This window comes from Protopterus annectens, chromosome 5.part0, assembly GCF_019279795.1.
Source record: "Protopterus annectens isolate FY-2018-M chromosome 5.part0, PAN1.0, whole genome shotgun sequence".
NCBI lineage: Eukaryota > Metazoa > Chordata > Ceratodontiformes > Protopteridae > Protopterus > Protopterus annectens.
Window position 1 is genome coordinate 1,185,565,771 of NC_056735.1, and position 22,759 is coordinate 1,185,588,529.

At 41.2% G+C, this 22,759-nt stretch overlaps 1 protein-coding gene across 2 annotated transcripts in view; it reads right to left on the reverse strand.

Annotated features, from left to right (window-relative positions):
• Positions 1-22,759, reverse strand: part of TRIP12 (thyroid hormone receptor interactor 12) — a 3,849,287-nt gene that overhangs the window by 2,315,753 nt on the left and 1,510,775 nt on the right. For both annotated transcript variants that reach the window (XM_044071052.1, XM_044071053.1), the window contains one exon: positions 9,904-10,021. In XM_044071052.1, coding sequence (XP_043926987.1) covers positions 9,904-10,021 — 118 coding nt within the window. The remainder of the gene's footprint in view (positions 1-9,903; positions 10,022-22,759) is intronic.

Consider the following 22,759-nt stretch of genomic DNA (forward strand, 5'->3'; position numbering starts at 1 on the left):
CAGAAGCTAGCGCCTGCTTAGCAGCTCCGGATCCATCAGAGGCGGAGACTGGCAGAGGGTCAGAAGACGAAGTGGAAGCCTGCGGTATGGAGGACTCAGAAAAGGTCTCCACAGACGCCTACAGCTGAACATCCGCGGACTGCAGGGGTAAAGAAAGCACCTCACTGATTACTGCTGGGCCGACAACCAACTTAACAGGGACGTCGTCGGCTAATTTGACCCCAAGTCTGTCGCGGTCGTTATCCTTGTGCTTCTTAGGCACATCTGAAGTCGGAAGACCAGAAGACGCCATACTGACGAACTTAGGCCAAACTCCGAAATGCTTGAACAAGATCCTAGCTCTACAGCGTATGGTACGTGGGATGAAAGAAACACAGAGAACACAATTAGGGACATCGTGCTCAAGGCCCAATCAAGTAATGCAATAAGAGTGAAAATCATGATGCGGAATCTGTTTTCCACAGGCAAGACAGTTATTAACTTTCTCTGACATTTGTTAAAGCTAGAAAAGAGGGTCCCCAATGGGGTACTAATCTGAGGATGTCTTAAACTAAGCAATCGGAATACAAAAAGAAGGTACTCAGCCGACTGGCACTCGTGCAAAATGCTTCTGCTTCGGGCTCTGCAGCAAGAAAGACTGAGGAAATGGTGTCTTTTGTACCTGCCGTCCTGATGTCAGGCCTAAGCCGAAGGCAGTCGACATCATATACCAAGGACTTTGGTATTCTGGCTGACTGTGGGCTACTGGGAGCCAGATAACCCATTTTGTAAGGACTGCAACAGTAAAACACAATGAACATCATAAGATTCCCATATCTATCTATCATTTGAGACTCCTTATTTGGCAAATGGAGAGATGCAGAAGTTTCAGCTAATTCTTTCTTGGTGGCTGCCGCCACCACCATAGGATCTATTCATACACCTCTGGTCAAAAACTGTCTTCTGAGGCTGTAACAAATTTGTTGGGTGTCTTCGGAACCGGCTCCACAGACTCTGGAGACCTCCATGCCTTTCGAGTGACTACACCCAGGAGCTGGTCGAAAGGCGGCGACACCCAAGAGGTGGAGGGTCGAGAATCAAATGCCTCCAGGTACACAGACTTATCTTCAGAAGGGGAGAGGGTTTTCCAGCCACCTCTCTGTTTCAGGATCTCTAAAATGTCTGAAAAGGAGACATCCTCAGAGGGTGACCGGAGGACCCTTCTGAATCCTCTAAGTCAGTACTGAATGTGATAGACTCAGGGGAGTCTATGCGTTTCCTCTTACACGTTCTCTTCCTTCCGAGGGACCTCCTCAGGTGGATGTTTCGGGGACTTTTCGGAAGAGAGAGTTTCGCCCAGTGGGGTGTCCCAGGGCATTAGCTCTCTACGCTGGGGCTGGAGGGATGGTGTAGAGGTTGACAATGGCCCTTTGGGGGGAAGTGTAGGTGGAGCAGTCTTAGTGGAAAGTACGCTCATCACCTCGAATGCACCATGATCCTGGGCCGAGAGAGCCTCCGACTCCGAGCTCCAGGAGATCTCCCCCGTGCCAAAGAGGATGGCTCTGAGGTTGATGTGGGTGGCAAAATCACCTGTGTCGACGCCCTTAGTGGAAGAGTCAGATCAGACAAGGGCCCGGTTCGACTCTCCCTCCCGGAACTGACAAGGGAGTCTCTGCCCCCAGACACCTCAATGGAAGACATCAAAGTGGTTGGAGCTGAGATCGGCACAGCAACTCTGACTTCTGGGCACTCTGGCTCTGAACTCAACTGAGTTGGAGGAGGAACAGAAGGTAATTAAACTACTGGGATTGACTCCACGACCATCTGGGCTGATGAGAATTTTTGCCAGGGCCAGTGTACGAAGCAACCTTCTAACCACTTGCTCCACATCATCATCCAAAAGGCTCCTGGATGACTGAGAGGAATGGGTGGACTTGTGGCTACCCGCCACCGACTGCAATAGAGGAGACTGCGACACCGAACGAATCGGATCCAAGGACAGTGACAGACTTCTCTTTCGATGGTTCCGAAACTGTAAGCGTAACCAAAGTAGACTTTTCCTTTTTGGAACAGACAGGTTTCGAATCCAAATAACTCAATTTTTCAGGTCTCTGACAGCTCGGAAGTTGGAGCCGAAGAAGATTTGGAACCCTTCAACCGCCGAATCAGAAGGCCCCTTTAACAAACCCCAAAGAATTAGCTTATTTTTCCGTTCCTGCATGACCCTTGAACTAAACGCACTGCAAATAGACCAGGAATCCTGCAAGTGGATGGTGCCCAAGCAACACACACAACTAGTGTGACCATCAGTGATTTACATTTTTTGTGTGCAAGAATCACACTTTTTAAAGCTGGACTGTTTGGACCCTTTAGATATCCTGTTACTATCAGCAAAAGGTCACAACCAGCAGTGAAAGACACCAAGTTGGTAAAAGTTTCACACAAGTGCAAGACTACAAAAAACAACTACTCTATAACGAGAAACAATTTTTTTTTTTTTTTTAAAGAGTGGTAAGAGGGAAGGAAAGTTAGAGAGACTCTAACTTAAACGATGCACTCCTCTAACATGAGGAGACGCCTCTAATTTAAACGGTGAAAGGAATAAAGGGGAGCCCTCTAAAACGGGCTAAGGGGAGAAAAAGGGAATCCTCTAACTTAAACAGATTCTTAAAAGGGGGGGGGCAACGCTAGATAGAGGCCCAAGAGAAAAACGACAGCCCACACAAAGCCAAAAACATAGACTGGAAAGGACCTTTATCAAGAACAAGGAACACTCAAGATATAGCAATAAAAGGAGATTATTCTACTACTAAATTATTAATTAGCAATCACACAAAAGGGTTAAGAAAAAATCCAGTTAGCCTGAGCCATCGAAAAAGCAATCCCGATGCTTCAAAGTGGCAAACGAGAAATGAGGAACAGTCGTTGGGCATCTTCAGAAAGGATGCAGCCTCGAGCCAGTGAAAGCTCTCGAGCTTTAGTATACGGCTGAGTCAGAACTGATGCTCGGTTCCGAACCTAACCATCAAGAATGAAGGCGAGAGAGGACAACATAACATCAAAAGTTTCCTTCCTAAAATAGGAGTAGAAGATTTTCCCCAATGGGGGCTTGCCTACCCAGGTCATGAAGATCACTAACCGACTAACAGTTACACAGTCCCCACAAAAGGAGCACTCACTTCGGCAGCAAAAAAGCTCTGAAGCTTTCTACGCTCCAACTGTCTTTTTTTATGAAGCTCTGCCTCTGCTTCATAATGATCTGTTCGTAACTGAAAAATTGGCACAACACTCAGAACATACAAAACCAAAAATCTCAGAAAAAAGTAGATGGTCTGGGACTTGAAAAAGCCCAGCACTACAGCAGGGTGAAAGCACTTATATTTTGTTTTGTTTTAAGAATTAAATAGTTTACAGCCTGTTCCAGTGTGCCCAGGCCATCTACTTTTTTCATAATGATCTATGTTTGAAGATACTCCAGTCTGTAAGAATGACGTGTTAACAGATTCAAAGACCCACACTGCTGGCCCATACATTTTAAACTCTTTACGGAAAGACAGAAAGAACAGTACTTAACCTATGGAACTTTCATGACTTGGACTTGGACCCCCTTGCAATTTCATAACTTGTTGCAAGACTCCACAACCCTACTAAAATTATAGCACCTTCCTGAAAACAAAAATGTCTGTAATTTCTCTCAAATCAGAAATATTCATCATCATGGGAAAGTATACTACCCACCAGTGCCAATAAATAACTAATTCAGAACTGTGTATATTGTGCAAATGAGCCCTTACTTTAAACTCCAAACTCCAGGCCAGCAGCAAAGCTACACCTCCTTGCTTACTGCCCTCAAATGAGGGATACAGAGCACCAAACATCAATTTTACTGGCTGTGTGTGTTCCTCTTTAGTTAAAGTTGCTTATAAACAATTCAGGAAATTGGATTTCTAATGTGAGCAACCACCACCACCCTTTAAAAAGTTCTCTCAGTCCGTTCCCACTACAAGCAACAGAATTTATTCCACTCAAACTCACTTTCTGCTAACGTGCTACTTGCAAGCCACCACTTCAAATCTGCCTCAAAATTAATAGTCTATTTTTACACACCACACAGCAGCAAGGTGAGAAACAGGCCGCCAGCCAACAAGTTAAATTTCTCCCATGGCACTCTACAAGATTGAATAAATGTCCTAAATCAGCTTTTCCTAACTTGAAACATGGTCATACTACCAACTGTTCCTCTAGTACAATACATAACCTTATAAGTGAATTACGTACAATGCAATTAAAAGGGCTACATGAAGATCCCTCCATTCCCACCAGTAACTACAAGATTCAAAATGCTAGAATGCAGATATTGGACAAAACCAATACCAAGTAAAATGAGTAGCTAACTGCAATAAACATGAAAAGCTAAGTGTTTCTTTTGGCTTTTCCCGGTTAGGGGTCGCCACAGCAGAACTCCCATCTGCCAATGATTGGCAGTAGATTTTGACGTGCTGGCTTGCCGGGCCTAACGCACAACCTTCAACAAAGGAACGCCCTTTCACGCATGTCGCCACACAGAAGACGCTCTGTGAATCGAACGGGCAACGTCTAACTGTGAGGCGACAACGCTACTGCAGCACCACCACTGCAGATAAACATGAAAAGCTTATTACAGTCATAAAAATCAAAACCACACTTAATTATGTACAAATCATGACAGTGATAGTACTCAATGCCAACAGCTTTTCTTCCAAGGCAATAGAGAGTCCACAGATGACACAATGCTCATAAATGCCAAAACAACTACCAAACATATAATGCTAACTGCTAAGTGCAATGCATACGTGCTCCACTCATGTAAAATCTTATGGGGGATTCTGCTACCTTTTAGAAGTCAACATTCTCAAAATTCCATGCTAAAAATAACTATAAAGTTGAAAATATCAAACAGCGCAATGTAAACATTAACAGATATTTTGTCATCACTGCAATTAAATCAAAAATCCATCTGTAAAAAAAACTGCTTGACATAATGTGCAATAGCTGTTGAAATGCTTCTAAATACCAAAACATCAAGCTGCCATAAAAACAATTTACAACAGGTTAAAATTATTCCTAAACTACAATCGCATTAACCTCATACATGAAACAAATATCTGATGACTGAAAATGTTACAAAGTTTCTAACAAACAGTAATCAGCAACTTACAAAACCATACCTGGTCAAACACTATAAAATAACTAATGTGGATAGTTTTCGTTTTTTGTGATACACATCTCAACTCCATCTTTCCATACTGAGAAAAATAGCAGATAAAAACTGTAACAAACTGCAATATCTGTACAAACTTTTCTTCTGTGCTGCCAAGCAACTTAAAGTGAAGAACAAAAAGAAATACCAAACTGCTGGCAACTGCAGATAAATTAAGATGCAGATATCCTTATTCCATACCAGACAATGCACTAGTCACTGGGAGTGCCTGTCTGTGAGAAAGATTCTGCTACTGCTTGGCTTTCTCACACTGACTAATTATCTGCCTAAAAACAGAAAATGGGCCAGACATTCATATGTGACATTGTCTTCCATCAAGTGGAACTGGGACCTGATGCCATTCCGCTTCTAAATTACTTGAGGAATGAGCATCACAAGTGCCCAATAATGTCCAAATACCATACACCAAACCAGCTGGCTTGAAAGTGCCTTGGTAATTCTTTTTTGTTTTGTTTTTTTTTTTTTTTTTTGGGGGGGGGGGATAAGTACCATAAACAAGATGGAAATTCAGTTACTTGTTGACTCTTCCAATTCCTCCAGTTTTCAGCACTGAAATCCAACACAGAAGTTTTTTTTTCTTGTATATAACTTCTGTGACAATGACAGGAAGTGCCAGCTATGAAAGAGGGAGTAGGGCAGTGCACGTGTAACAAATGCCAGCATAACCAGGTGGAGCTTTGTAAAGAATTATATATCATTTGTATATCAAATTGATTTGCACAGATGTTTGTGATGAAAAATGTATTTGTAAAGCTGCTTGTGTTAAAAATGTACTAACAGTGGATCCTGCTGGGCAGAAAAGAAATACACCTGTATGTCAGACGGTACTGTAACTGTTGAAATGAATATATTGTAAGAGAAGAAGTTAATCTCAGTCCAGAGAACACTGAAAAATAGTCTGAAATTAACTTACCTGGTTAAAAAGCCATAAAGATTGCATCTTTTAGTTCTGATTGCAGCCAAAGACAAGTCTGTGAAAGCCAGGACTAGGAATCCTACTGTACTGTCCTTAGGTGTGAACTAATTGCTACTCTGGAAGGGTGGAAGTTCTGAAATGGTTTTATAACTTCCAGACGCTATAACACATCTTAGCAAACCTGTGTGTGTGTGAGTGTGTGTAGTGACACACAGGTGGCTAGATTCTGGTTCAGTATCTAGTAAAGGGGGTAGTGTGGGAACCATGACCAGATGTGTGTGATGTCATCCTGTAAGCCAGCACTGAAATTATGCTTTAATACTAGATGAGAAGGAACTCTCAGAGCAGTCTGTTTTTGAAACCTGACAAAGAAGGATCACTCACTCACTTCATCCTACCTTGCATTATTAAGCAAGTAGGAAAGTAATTATTTAGATCAGTCAGGAAAATAAAGCAAGATTAGTTAAGTATTGTTTTTCTGTATCTGTGTGAATCTCTCTATCAGTGTTATTTTTAATATTTCCTGTGACTGAAATTGTGTTTATTGTAAATAAATATTTAGTACTTTTATTTATTTATTTATTATTAAATATATTTAAACGTTTTCATTGTGGCTGGTCTTTTAGAGAATATCTTAACCTTTGGGAGTACTTATATTTATTTGGGGCCACTGTGGCCGCCCCTGAAAACCTTGCTGTTTGGTCAACACTACCACTGGTATTAGTATTAACTTCACTCAGTATAACTGGGTACCCTGACAACAGCCTTAGAGTAGCTGGCTTTGTGGGTGTTCTGGCAGCAGTACATCTTCCTTATAGCCTAGGCAGAGGTAGTGAATCTTTGCCAGCCCTTCTCAGATGTTTGTGTGTGTGTGTGTGTGTGTGTGTGTGTGTGTGTGAAAATCAAGTCTTAAAGTGTGTATGTCAGCTACTCGGAACAGGGACAATGAGAGCACTGCTTTCACAGAGAGGGTGGTGGAGGACTTGGCTTGGAACACCCAACTAAGAACTTAACTCTAGAGCTGTGTCAGTGGGGAGTCTTATTTGGGGCCTAGAGAGAGAGAGAGAGGGGAAAACCTAGCCTCAGGACTGATTGTGCTCCCTGTGTGGTCTTAAGGGAAATTGTGCTTGGTGCAGAGAGCTTTATCTGAAAATACTGTTATCTATTTTTGTTCCAAATGAACATCCCTCACCAGTGTCAGTGGTGAGGATTGAGGCTCCTTGATTACTGGCCCAGAGGAGGGATGTCAGACCTTCCTTGGCTGCAAGAAATGATAGAGAACCGCCTCCTTCTGAGTATACATAGGGAAGTATATTATATATTGTATGAGTTTTTGAAGGGTAGTTTATTATCCAGGAACAAACATTCTATGAGCTCTCACTCTCTCTGCAGGTCATTATCTGCCAAATCAGGTGAATTAGCTAATTTCTTTTTCTTTCTTTCCTTTTTTTTAAACAAATACCACTGGGATGCTGGCTTCTTTTGTCTCGAACTTCCAGTAGTCTGTTTTTATGGTGAGCCTAGTCATTCAGATCAGCCACAGTCAGGTTTCTAGTCTAACCTGGTCATCTACCACAAGTTTTACTCTCCCTGTCATCCTTCTGAAGTCCTAGTAAAGTGTCCACAGTCAGCACCTTCTCAACATCTCTCTGCCTTTTCTTATGACTGTTTAACGGCTATCCAATTTCCTTACTTTGTTCAGTTTGTCTATAGTATCTATCACATGATCAACTACTCACCTTCCAAATGCAATTAAAAAGCTCCACTTGAAATCCTTATGTTGCTCTGTGCCACTGCATCCTTGGCCTCTACAGTGTGTGTGTGTGTGTGTGTGTGTGTGTGTGTGTGTGTGTGTGTGTGTGTGTATATATATATATATATATATATATATATATATATATATATATATATATATATATATACTGTAGAGGCCAAGGATGCAGTGGCACAGAGCAACATAAGGATTTCAAGTGGAGCTTTTTAATTGCATTTGGAAGGTGAGTAGTTGATCATGTGATACACACACACACACACACAAAATGTGTGATGGGTGGAGATCTAAACACTAGCTTTTTTACATTTCTTTAATGTAAAACAAGCATATGACATTGAGAGGTCAACAAATTACTTCTACCTATCACAAACGTGGTCAGAGTTCAACTGCCTGCTTAAGCTGTCACTGGAAAGACTAGAGTAATGTAGCTTGGCTGGTTTGCCTCTCTTTGGAGGGATGATGTGAGATGCACATCATCAGATGACTGGACGAGGGGTAGACACTCCAGTGGAGATGACAGACCACATAGAGTGCTAACTTTGAGGAAGGCAAGAGAGTTTAAAGGGGTTACATCAACCGAACAAACAAGAATAAGCCTATACTGATGCACAATGCTTGTCAAAACAAGAGGTGGCTTACTGGATATGTGCACAGTAGGGCTAATGTCTAAACAAATTCCCTGACCGTCACTGCATATGATGGCCCTACTCCAGGTTCACCCAATCATTGCCAAAGAAATAAAGGAGTCATACAGTGCCAGATACAGGAATAAACAGTTCATTATGGCAGCTGAGGGTCAGCACAGCACAGTGCAGAGAGAGAATTAAAAAAAAAATGCAGCCTAAATTTCAACATAATGAACTTCCTTGGAAAGAGGCTCCTACCAACAGCCCCCAAAACTTGAAATCCTTTTCTTTGTTACAGTCTTGAAATGATGAGGTACCTACTTTAATGTTTCCTCAATAAAATATACAATACCTAGATGAATGTACAGGATTATACCTCATTTTTATTCTGTCCAGAAAATGACAAACAGCATGTGCTTACAAATTACCTTGACAGCTTGTTACAGTACTTTGTGTAGCACTTGGGAAGAAGCCCTTTGAAACACAAATGTCATCTTGCTGTTAAATATACAAATTTACATAACACACTGATTCAGGAACAATGCCAATGATGTTTTAAGCCTATATCTTGTAGTTCTATTCTTACAAAGACATTAATAGCTAAACAGTATAAATTTTTCTTTGAAATTAAGTTCTTAAATTTTTTACCTCAAAGGAGGCTTATACAAACAAGCATTACAATATATCAAAGTATGTTTCACTGTTTTAAGACAAGGTAAAACGTGTTCTAATTACTACTGGGATGCTATGAAGAACACTAAACTCGAAAGTCTTGTTACACTACTCACTGGAAGACAAACTGCAAGCCTTATTACCTTGCTTTTAAATCAATGTATGTTGCAGGTACAAGTACTTTAAAACCTGCAAAATTACGACTCAAGAAGCTTCAAGCACATGGCTGTAACAGTGATTAACTGCTAAAATGTCTGCCAAAATTCTTCATTAAACTGGGGCTACTTTTCCAGTTTAATTCACGTAAAGGTTAGAAAGTAAAATCTTTTAAGTTCTGAACTTAAATGTATGGCAATGAAAGGGAAAACATGGAGGGAAGGGTTACAATGCAACAAGTGCAACATGAACTTAAAGTTGAATGCCAGCGTTGTCTCCCTCTGATATCAGCATCTCAAGATATGACTTGTCGGATACAAATTTTTTCTGTTTGGTCACAAAATCTGGTATATGATTTCAACCAAAGCAGCTCAAAGTGAAGCAGTACACACAGAATACAGATCAATGAAAAATGTTCTACTCCGACTACAAACCTTAGCTTTCTTTTTCCATTCCCCAACCCAAAGCCAAGTGACTTTAAATAATAAGAAATGCACTAAGAAAAGAAAAAAAAACTTACCAAATGAGAGACGTAAGCTCATAAAGCTCTTGTGGGCTCCGAGGAATTAGCTCAATTTGTTCCTGACAACTGCCATTTGAAGCTCCACAAAGTAGAAATCTCAGTGTTTCTGCAATATCTTAAAAAAAATCAAAATGTCGTATTACTTATTAGTGTACCTGAGGAACAGGCAAGAAAATGACCCTATGACACTTCCTCAGCCTTAACCCAAGGTGATACAAGACATAAATCAAGCACCAAAAAGTACAGTTGTGTACCTACCATAAATGTAGATGTTAGAGTGTATTCACTGTTGCAGTCATTACACTTGGGTTATCCTGCTGGCAGGCTACCCGCAGTCGGCCTGAATTCCAAAGTCTTGGTCCAGCGTCGGTTGCTGTCGCCTCTTCCTTGACGTCAGTGTGCCAGGGGTATAAAACATGCAGCCGAAGCCATTTTCTTCATTTTTTCTTGCCCCAGATGGCAGGTGCCCCCAAAAGGGTGGGCTAAAAATGATGCCAATAAAAAAGCATGCACTAAAATAAACATTACCTTCATCTACAAGCAAATACACCACATAGGTTGTATAGAATAGAGAAGTACAGATAAGTCCTAGCAAAGAAGGGGGATGGTGGGTGGGTAACCTGGACTGCAACAGTGAATACACTTGAACATCTACATTTATGGTAGGTACACAGCTGTACTACGTTCGTGTTTCACTTTTGCAGTCATTACACTTGGGTTGAATCCCAAAGCTGAGGTTGGGTGGCTGGGTCTAAATGAATTAGGAGTGGCTATGAGGCCCTGCAGAACTGCAGTGGCAAAGCCTGCTCTGGATTTAGAGTAAAGAGGTAAGTGGTAGTGCTTTGTAAAAGTGTGCACTGAAGTCCAAGTTGCAGCCTCTAAAATGTCTTTGGTTGGTACTCCTCTGAAGAAGGCTGCTGAAGTGGCTGCTGCTCTGGTTGAATGTGGCCTAATGCCCTTAGGCACTGATTTGCCATGCTGTGAATAACAGAAACAAATGCAGTGGCTTATCCATTTTGAAATAGTCTGGTTTGAGATAGCCTTTCCTTGTGATCCTGCAGCATATGCCACTAAGGGTTGCTCAGTCTTTCTGAAAGCTTTAGTTCTGTCCAAATAGAAGCGTAGTTGTCTGTGTATGTCCAAAGAATGCAGAAGTCTCTCCCCCTTATTCTGTGGGTTTGGATAAAAGGTAGGCAAATGAATGGTTTGGTTAAGGGCCACACCTTAGGCATAAATGTTGGGTTTGTCCTCAGAGAAACCCTGTCTGGATGGAAAATTATGAAAGGTTCCACAGCCATTAGTGCCTGTAACTTGGACTCTTCTTGCCGAGGTTATTGCTAGGAGCAGAGCTGTTTTCCATGATAAGAATTTTATCTCAGCTGTATTGGCTGGCTCAAAAGGAGGCAGTGTGAGTTTTTCCAAGACATAATTGAGGTCCCATGCAGGTATTGGCGCTCTCCTTGGAGGTCTTGTTTTTGGCGCCTCTGAGGTACTGCCTTAGCAGTGGATGTGAAAAAATAGGTGGGTCCGTATTGTAATGAACTGAAATGGCAGAGGCATGGATCTTAATTGATGAAAAGGATAGGCCTTTGTCCAGCATCTCAGTTAGGTATTGTAAAATCTGATGGATATTTGGTACAAGCGTGTCAATTCCTTGTGCCTGGTTCCAAACACAGAATCTCTTCCATTTTTCTGCATAAGATTTTCTGGTGCTGGGCCTCCTGGCCTCCAAAATAACATCCATAACTGCTTTAGAGAGAGATGTGTTCTGAATGGTTACATTATCCGCCATGCTGCCAGATTTAGGGTTCTGAGCTGGCTGTGCAGGATCGGAATGTTTTGTTGGGTCAGTAAGTGAGGAATTTGAGGTAATGTCCAGGCTGGGCCTTGAGACAAGCTCTTTAGGATTGGGGCCAGTCTGGGGCAATCAGTATCATTTTTGGCTTCTCTTGTCTGACCTTTAGGAGTACCTTGGGGAGGAGAGGCAGTGGAGGAAAGGCATATACTGTAAGGGTTTTCCAGCCGAATGATAGAGCATCCACTTTCCATGCTTGCTTGTGATAAGTCCTTGTGCAGAATCTCTGTAGTTGGCAGTTGTGAGGGGAGGCAAATAGATCTATGTCTGGGCACCCCCATTTCCTTGTTATCATGCTGAAGAACTGTGGATCCAGTTTCCACTCGTGAGTATCCATGAGGTTCCTGCTTAGTTTGTCTGCCAGAGTATTTGTCTTTCCTGGCAGGAACTGTGCTTGCAGGTGTACTTGAAAAGTCAATGCTGTGTTCCACGAAGTCATGGCTTGTCTGCAGAGGGGGTAGGAATGTGTGCTTCGCTGCTTGTTTATGTACCACATGACTGTAGTATTGTCCGTCTATCAGCAGTTGTCCTGGATGAAGTAGATCCTTGAAGGCTGTCAGGGCATTCTGAACAGCTAGCATCTTTTTTTGATTGATATGAAGATACATTTAGCTTGCAGGTCATGTGCCCTGAATACATTTTCCTGCTATGTGCCCCCCCCCCCCAGGCATAATCTGATGCATCTGTTGTTAGTGTCTGCCTGGCTCTGGGTAAAGTGAATGGCTGTCCCTTGTTGTGGTGACAGGCCTGTGCCCACCATCGAAACTCCTGTTGCAGGCAGGGAATGAGGGTAATTAATGTTTCCAGGCTGTGGCAATGTTGAGTCCAAGCACTTTTTAGATACCACTGTAGTTTCCTCATATGCAGTCTTGCATATGGAATTAGCAGAATGCAGGATGCCATGAAACCCAAAGCCTGCAGAATTTTTCTTGCAGATAACTGGGTCTTTGTTGCCAACATTTTAAAGTAAGAAGTCAGCTGCCTTTGTCTGGCGTGAGATAAGCCATCTGGGCAGTTGTATTTAAGCTTGCACCCAGGAATATTATCTCTTGAGAGGGTACTAGTTTTGATTTATTTTCATTTACTGTGTACCCTAGGCAAATTAGTAATCTTTTTACAAACGCCAGATGCTTTAGTAGAATGTCCTGGTTCTCTGCTTGAATAAGGCAGACGTCCAAGTAAGGATATATTTGAATTCTGAAAAATCCACGAAGGAATAAAACTCATCCAATTCAGCTTTATTGTGCAGAAAACACAGCGGTGCTCCAACACTGACCTAGGTTTCGTCCCAAAGGACTTCTTCAGAGTGTTTGGAACCAACAACATTTATATTAACATGATTAAGTTAATTAAGTTAATTAACCAATGCCCTACTTAACCAGTTGTAGTATAATTGAATGACCCGCCCAAAATTTCAGGCTAAAATCAAAACAGCCGATATGAAAATATTAAAAACTCTTGTGCACTCTTTATAAACTTACAAGTAACTATGTTAAAATACCAAACTATAAAACAATATAATTAAATTAATAAAAAAAACACATGTATATAAATTGTGTATAAAAAGGTAATAATTAATGATTTGAGAAAAAATAATAAATTTAAAAATACATGAAATAAATCTAATTACTATGAATAAGTAAGTAAACATTATTATAACTATTTATTATCCCATTATATGTTTAAGCCTTAAATATGGTTTAATTGAAATAAATTCATTCAACCCAGGAGGATGATGGGCATTGAGTAAAATTTGCCACTTAAGTTCGCAAATATCTAAATGTTGATCAATGATCCTACCTTGTGGATCTTTTGTCAACTGTTGTAACACACAAAATAAAAATTTATGGTCACTATATGCCATTACATGTCAAGCTAAAGCATTAGTGGGCTTATTATGTTGAATGTCCAAAAGATGTTCTTTTATCCTATCCTTGAAATTTCTACATGTCTTGCCCACGTAAAAAGCCATACATGATTGACATTTCGCCAAATAAACAATATTTGGAGTAAGACAGTTAAAGTGACCATTAACAGTTATATAAATATTGTTAACCATTATTTTATTCGAAGTTGGTAATATATGAACACAAGTTGAGCATCTGCCACATTTAAAATTGCCCTTACTTTTGTTTGTATTACTAACCCCGGCAGAACTACCTTTCTCCAACATTTCCTTAAAGGTCTTATCATTCCTAAAAATAAACTTTATTTATATTAACAATATTTATATAACTATTAATGGTCACTTTAACTGTCTTACTCCAAATATTGTTTATTTGGCGAAATGTCAATCATGTATGGCTTTTTACGTGGGCAAGACATGTAGAAAGTTCAAGGATAGGATAAAAGAACATCTTTTGGACATTCAACATAATAAGCCCACTAATGCTTTAGCTAGACATGTAATGGCATATAGTGACCATAAATTTTTATTTTGTGTGTTACAACAGTTGACAAAAGATCCACAAGGTAGGATCATTGATCAACATTTAGATATTTGCGAACTTAAGTGGCAAATTTTACTCAATGCCCATCATCCTCCTGGGTTGAATGAATTTATTTCAATTAAACCATATTTAAGGCTTAAACATATAATGGGATAATAAATAGTTATAATAATGTTTACTTACTTATTCATAGTAATTAGATTTATTTCATGTATTTTTAAATTTATTATTTTTTCTCAAATCATTAATTATTACCTTTTTATACACAATTTATATACATGTGTTTTCTTTATTAATTTAATTATATTGTTTTATAGTTTGGTATTTTAACATAGTTACTTGTAAGTTTATAAAGAGTGCACAAGAGTTTTTAATATTTTCATATCGGCTGTTTTGATTTTAGCCTGAACTTTTGGGCGGGTCATTCAATTATACTACAACTGGTTAAGTAGTGCATTGGTTAATTAACTTAATTAACTTAATCATGTTAATATAAATGTTGTTGGTTCCAAACACTCTGAAGAAGTCCTTTGGGACGAAACCTAGGTCAGTGTTGGAGCACCGCTGTGTTTTCTGCACAATAAAGCTGAATTGGATGAGTTTTATTCCTTCGTGGATTTTTCAGTTATTGTTTTTTCGGTTCTTGGGTTTGTTTGATATATTTGAATTCCTCTGTCTGCAAAAAGCAATTACTGGTGCCAGGCATTTTGTGAAGACCCTGGGCATAGTAGATAAGCCAAAGGGCAGTGCAAAGAATTGGTAGTGCATTGAACCAACTATGAATCTGAGGTATCTTCTGCAAGATTGTCTGATTGGGACATGCAGGTATGCCTCTTTTAGGTCCACAGTTACAAGCCAAGCCTTCTTGCCCAGCATGGGCAGAAGCTGTTGTAGAGTCAACATTTTGAATTTTGGAATGTCCAGAAATGTGTTTAGAAAAGACAGGTCCAGTATTGGTCTCCAGGCTTTGTCCTTTCTGGGTACTAAGAAAAGTCTTGAGTAAAATCCTTGTCCCTGCTCTTGCTGTGGTACTCGCTGAATGGCCTTCATGTCCATGAGGGATGAAACTTGTTTTTGTGCCTCTGCCCATTGATTGTGTGGCAGGTCTGGCATACCTTTTGCCCTTGGCAGGGTGTGAAAGTGGAACCTGTAGCCCTGATACACTATATTCAAGACCCATTTGTCCTGGATGATCATGTGCCAATTTTGTGAAAAAAGTGCTAGTTTTCCCCCTAAGGGGGCTGCCAAAAGATAAGTGCTTGGTGCTGGCAGAGGAAAGTCATTGGGACTGTTTCCTGTATGGCTGTGATTTGTCTTCTCCGCTTTTGGAGGTTGAAGCACCCCATTGTTTAGGCCTGTATGGACCTTGGGGCTGGGATCTGCCTCTGGGACATCTGTATCTGCCTCTTTGTGGCTTGTCTGACACTGGAAAGGACCAATTCTTTGTAGGCCAGTTCCTGCTAAATCTGGGTGGCTGTACCTCTAAGAAATCCTTAACTGTCTGCATAGATTTCGCTTTGTCCTCCATTTTCTTCAACACCTCTTCTGCTTTAACACCAAAGTATCATGTTGTAATGAAGCATTCAATAATTTTGCTTTAACATGATCAGGCAGATTCTGTTCCTTTAAGCAAGCATGCCTCCTAATGACAGAACCCGTAACAGCGTCCCTGCAAGAGGCCTCCAGAGAATCAAAACCACATTGCAAAGTATGCTTTCCCACTTGTTCAGCTGCATGCAATAAAACCTGCATTTCCTTGTTTTCAGCACATTCAGAATTTGTCAACATTTTCTGTTTTAGCAGTGACATTAAGTATTGCTGATATTTAAGCATATGAAACTGACCATTTAAAGCCCTTACAGCCAAGGTAGCAGAAGTGTAAACCTTTTTCCCCCCATCTGTCCAGAGCCCTTGAATCCCTACCAGAGGGGTTTTGTAAAGAAATTTATGTGAATCTAGAACCCTGTAGTATCTGTCTGGTTTAACAGGTGCAGGAGGTAAAGAGTCAGCAGACAGGCTGGACTCTGAAAATACATCATCTACAACGTCTAAAACAGGGGGAATAGCAAGAGGCCTGTGCTGAGGTAGTAAAATAAAGTCTCTGAGCCTTTTCTTAGATTCTGAGTAATCTTGGCTCTCCCAGTGGAAATGCTCCCTCATAGTATGCAGGGTTTCCCCAAAAGAATAATCCTCAGGAGGAGAGGCTGAAGGAATAGATTCTTCAGCATCAGAATTCTCATAGGGAGGAAGAGAATATTCCTGGTCAGAAGAGGAATCAGAGGAAATGGAAACCTGATCTGAAGATGCATATTCTATCTCTTGCCTAGGCCTCTTATCAGGAAGGGTATGGGAACCCCTGATCAAAGTAATTAGGTCTTCGGCCATTTTAAGCATCTGTTTTTTAGGCATGGAGGCCTGTCCAGGAGAATGCTGTACTTGTTTCTTTGCTTTAGACTTTGTCTTTGAAGCTGACATTGGTTTTTACATATAACTGTGTAGGCCTGAAAACACCCTCAGAAGCCTATGCCTGCTCAGCGGCTCCGGACCCATCTGAGGGAATAGTTTCCGAGTGTCCAATCCTTTTAGTTTCCAGCGGCCTAGTCGGCTCCACGTGGGAGTCGGAAGCGGCCTGTGGCTTTGAGGTAGCGGGTGTCAGGGGCTGCGAAAGAGCCCCACTGAGAACCGGCGAACCGACGTCAGGCCTAGTGGAAGCCTCGTCGTCGGTTGTGGACCTCAGGTGCCTGTCCTTTTCTTTGCGCTTTTTGTAAACACTGGTAGTTGGTTGCTTCGATGGCATTATATAGTTAAATCTTCTTCCAAAATAATGAAATGCAAAATTGTACCGACGCTTAATAGTGCGTTGGTTAAATCTACCACAAAACCGACAACTAGCAACGTTGTGGTCAGGGCCTAGGCAAGAAATACAGTAAGATTGAAAATCCTTATGAGGTATTTGCTTCCCACAAGAAATACAATTATTAACTTTTTCTGACATCGGTCTGGAGCAAGAAAAAAAGTTTAGCCAACGAGGTACTTAGCTTTAATGAAGACTTTGGATCTGAAATTCGAATTTGAAAATCTCAGGAGTCGGCCAACCGGCACTTGCGAACTGCTTTTGCTTCGGGCACTGCGCGACAAGAAAGACTGAAGAAAATGGTGTCAGCTGCATCTTTTATCCCACTGGTGCACTGACGTCAAGGAAGAGGTGACAGCAACCGACGCCGGACCAAGACTTTGGAATTCAGGCCGACTGCGGGTAGCCTGCCAGCAGGATAACCCAAGTGTAATGACTGCAACAGTGAAACACGATGAACATCAAAAACATTTACAGACAGAGCTCAAAGGGCTATTCACTCAGAAATTTGACAATAAAATGCTCAAGGATTGCCTAGTTAACTTAAAGCAGTTGTAAATCATAAATACAGGGGAAAAAACAAATGTATAAGGAATTTACCAAAATAGATGTTTAAGTGCATTACTGACTACAGAGACTTAAGAGGTGTATCCATCTATGAAACAATGCATTTTGTATAGATGCCACCTTTAGCTCTTTCTTGCCAGTGATCCCACAAAGGGCTCGCACACTGGTCTTGAGGAACAGTGCTTACCAGACGCAAGAGAACAGAGGTCAAACGATTTGGGGAATCTTGGCAAAGCCCATCTACTTCAGACTTAGGGTCTCAAGCTCCCCATGAAAGGAATGGATGTGGAAGTGGGGTAGGGGAAAATGAAATGTTTAAAGGAGTACTCTATCTTAGACCCAGGGTACCCCAAAGGAAAAACAGGGAAACATAGGAGGATAATACAACAGTGATCCACTACAGCATAAACAGTTATGCAGTGTTCCTTACACAACTGCGCTATGGTCATTAAGTGGCTCAGTGCTACAATAATACTGACTACGACAAAATGTCATATTACTTATTAGTGTAGCTTTAAGTTTGGTATGTGGAAGAGTCCAACGTATTGGACTGCAAAAGGCCTTGCAGAAGATCATGGCAAACTTGCCCTATCTGTACTCACGACATCCAGCTTACAATGTTTCAAGAAAATGGGAACAGAGGACAATGTTATATCTTCTAGGATGGCAAATGTACTCACTCCTCTGAGAAGGCTACATTGGCTGCTTGCACCACTGATGCCTGTGTGAAAGCTATTATGCCCAGACGTTTTGAAATTTATTGTTCTAAGAAATATCTGTCATCTAAGCGCACCCAAAATAATACAAAATTATCTTTCCTTTGTTCTGAACGTTGGGGTGGGGGACTAATGGGTGAACTGCACAATTTGGTTTAAGGAAATTTCCATTACCACTTTAAGGACAAGGGAAGCGTTTGTACTCAAGCTGACACAATCTTCAAGGAACAGCAAAATAAGTTATTTCCAACAGTACTTGCAATTCTTAAACCTTTTAGGGTCATGTGACAACAAACATTTTCTAGGTGGTGTCAAAATACAACAGCTGCATAAAAAACTGACTGGTTTTAAAAGATGCAAAAAGCTGGCACAATATAGACAAAAAATTACTGATTTCATTAAATGCCTTAGCTTCTGGTGTCACTCCAGGGGGATCCAGTATCTGACAGCCTGGGAAGACAGACCATGCTGCTTTGACAGAGGTGGCTTTTACCTGTCTCAAGACTTTCGGACACTAGCAAAGACTCTTGCCTCCCCCATAGTGCCTTCTTTAGGCAATGTCAAAACAACACTTCTGATGTAAAGAAATCCAGTAGAGACAAACTCATGGTCATGCTGCTTAATGCTAGGTGCCTAACAGTAAAGTGCACCCACTGGAAGCACTCCTCACCTTGGAAGATGCCGTCTGTGCAGTCACGGAGAATTGGTTCAAGACAGCAGACAGCACCCCATCTGTACAAGGCTACAATGCTTTTTACATGTTCAGACCTCAAAATGAGCATTAAAGAACCAAAGGTGGAAGTGTATCCATCTTCATTAGTAAAACAGTACAACTCTCTTGAGCTACTCCAGGTCCAAATAAGTATAGACAAAACACCCTACCACATCATCACTAGCTGCAGGTCCCTCACCATGAACCAGAAGCAGCACACAGTCTACCTGGACTGCTAGAGTCACTCAGCATTCCGCCAAACACTTTGTTCATGGGAGATTTCAACTATCCTTCCAGCGACTGGGCGACTTACATAAGCACAAACACAATCAATCTGAGGTTCCTGGATTTTAATTCAAATGCCCTGGAACAGTTGGTCTGCACCCCCAGAAAGGGCTCAAACATCCTAGAGCTAGTGCTCACCAACATGGGGATGGGTCACTGCACTACCCCGAGTATTGCCTTCCTTGGTAAGGTCAGACCATAAATCAGTCTTGTTTGAAGTAAAGATCAGAAATGACACCCCCCACAGGATCACACAAACAGAAATGTTTTTCCAAAGCAAACTACAGCCTACTAAGCGATAGTGTAAAAAGTTTCAAAGCCCCTGCTAACAGAGCCAACAATGACTCCTATGCATAAGAGTAGACAAAAGTCCTATACAGCCACTTAAATACATTGACTCAGCTGTACCTAACAGGACTAGAACCAGGTCCTCCCAAAAAAAAAAAAAAACAAGCCACCCTGGTGGACTGCAAGCATAAATAAGTTATATAACAAAAGAAAGAAACTAGTGTCCAATAGCAAGAAGGAACTTACTCAACAGAGGAAGAATACCCTTCCAAAGCAAATCAGATTCCTTGTAAAGTTCTCTAAGGCTAGTTACGAGACTAAATTAACATCGCTAGCTAAAGAGAACCATAAGGCATTCTTTAGCTACGTCTGAAACCTAAAAGGGAATGCCCAGCTGTGTGCCAAACTTATAGTGGATGGTGCCACTCACACTGAACCTGAGAAAAATTGCCAACCTGCTAGCTAACAGATTTGGCACTAATTTCACCCCCCTATCGTCACCAGCAATACCCCAAAGCATTTCTAATAGCAGTCCTCTACAGCGTATCTTCAAACAGGTCATACAAGTGTTCTAACAAGGCCAAAAACAGCCTCTATGGGACTAAACATCCTAGGATTCTTAATAAACAATCTAAAACAAGACCTAGTGGAATTATTTGGCACTCTCTTTAACCATAGCCTGAGCACCGTCTTTGTTCTGGCAGAGTGGAGAATAGCAACAGTAATAACCTTGCACAAAGGGGGTCCATTAACCGACCCAGGAAACTATTGACCCATAAGCCTAACCAGCCTTATCTGCAAGGCTATGGAAAGAATCATCATGGACCTTAACAACACAGGCGACCATCAAATTCTTGACCTGACCCATTTTGGTTTAGTCAAACGTAGATGTTACTTATTAAACTTGGTGGACTTCTTTGAGAATATGACCAAAGCCCTGAATTAGGGCAAAGCAGTACGTACCACCTATTTTGATTTAGCCAAGGATTTTGACAATTCCCCACTCAGGGATCGTTGAGAAACCCTCCAACTGGGGATTAACCCATATGTCACTAAGTGGGTATCCAACTGGCTCACCAACAGAATGCTGTCAAAGTTGGGGAGTCCACCTCCACCAGTAGACCAGTTACCAGTGGGGTACCACAAGGATTTGTGGAGGGCCCTCTACTATTTGAAATCTATTTCTCTGAGGTCCAGATGGAAGTAAATGACCTGTGGCCAAGTTTGCAGATGACTGCAAAGTGGGCACAATCACAGAGTCCCCAACGATGTAAATATATTACAGAAAAGGCAGACACAGAATAATGACTGGTGCCAAAGTCAGGAATTGAAACTAAATGCAAAACAATGCCTCATTATCCCCTTTGGCAAAGAAGTAGCCTATGCTAATTATGACATAGGTAGCACCCATCTAAGCTCAAACCCATTGGTGCAAGACTTGAGAACACAGGCTGACAGCAATCTAAACTTCAATCACCATGTGACCACAGTGGTAAGGAAAGCCTTCTACATTGTGCATCTCACAAATAAGGGCATCACATCCAAGACTAAGGAGGTTATAACTGTGCTGTACTCGACGCTTATCAGACCACTAATTGAGTACAACTGTAGCTCTCCAGACACCTGCAGCAACTGGAAAGAGCACAGAGGCTTCTAACCAACAGAATCCAGGACCTCCAAAACATGACTTACATGAAAAGATCGAAAGCCCTGTTACTATACTCTGTATCATACAAGTTGCTGAGAGGTGACCCATGCCTGGCCTACTGAGCAGTCTCGGACTCCGCCCTAACAGAAATACTGCATAACTGCAAATCAAATGGGACAAGAGTCACTCGCTCCAGGGATCTCAACCTAGCCTGTGACAATAACAAAACATGCTGGAGAAACAGATACATCTCTCAGAGATTGCCACTCCTCTGGAATAAGCTCCCACTTCTCATGAAGCAGAGCACCTCAATGACCCTATTTAAGCACAACCTTGATAACTTGATGGGTGACCATAAATTCACCCTGGAGGTCGCACCCATGTGCCTCATGGACAGGGGTAGTTGGTGCTCATCACAGAATTGCTCTAACAATGACCATTTAACTATGGTCAATTAGGTACAAGGGTTTTTACAAGGCTAGGCTTGTAAAGGCCCTAAGGCCATTAGCCTAGTAACTTCCTATGAACCTATGTAGGCATGCAAGCTGACAGATGCAACTAAACTCAGGTATACACTAGTACCATCCTTTGCACCTTAGGCATACCATAGAAGCATTTTTAATCATCTTTACTGAATACTGAATTACCAGTTATGACATAAGCATACACATACATAAATGAAAAAAATTGACATTCTTAGTTACAAAATTATACATCACAGATAATCTGTACAGTCATTGTCAGTCCAGCATTACATAGCTCACTCAATTCCTTCCTTCCCTTAAACCTCATCCAAAACATTATTCTGCAGGTACTGCTCCCACAATTTCCATTTTTACCTATGTACTTTGCTCCTATCCTTTTCTAAAGATCCCACTTCCAGTTCTTTTATCTATTAAATTCACTACTTCCAATATGGTTTAGATTTTGATTTCCATTTATTAATAATTGCGTTTTTAGCAGCCACCACCGGAATAAAACTTAGCACAATCTTACCATGTTTAGGCAATTCAAATCCTGTATCCCAGCTCAAAAAAAAAAATTTCCTTAGTTACATCAACTTGCTCATCCAGCATTTCTGACACAGTAGTCTACAGGGAATTTTTAAAGCCTGCCAACTCATTACACTCCCCAAAAATGTGTTCCCCATTAACTTTCCCATCAGACCTCCAACGATCATAAGAGTCTGCTTGTGGTATAAAAACATCTATGCTAACACTTCCAAGCCAAAATCCTACACCTTCTAGACTGCTGTACATTTGTGAGCCTTATATATAGCTGCCCATTGTTTCTTTGTGAATTGCTTATCCAATTTCTCATCCCAATCTTTTTTAACCTCCTCTGATTCCTTAAGTTATCATCCAATATTTTAAATGCCTAATTATCACTTTTTAACAGCAGCTTCTCTTCTAGATTCAGTGCTGCTCTTTCACGTAGCAATCTCCTCTCCCTTTCTCTTTCCCTATACTCTTGCATCA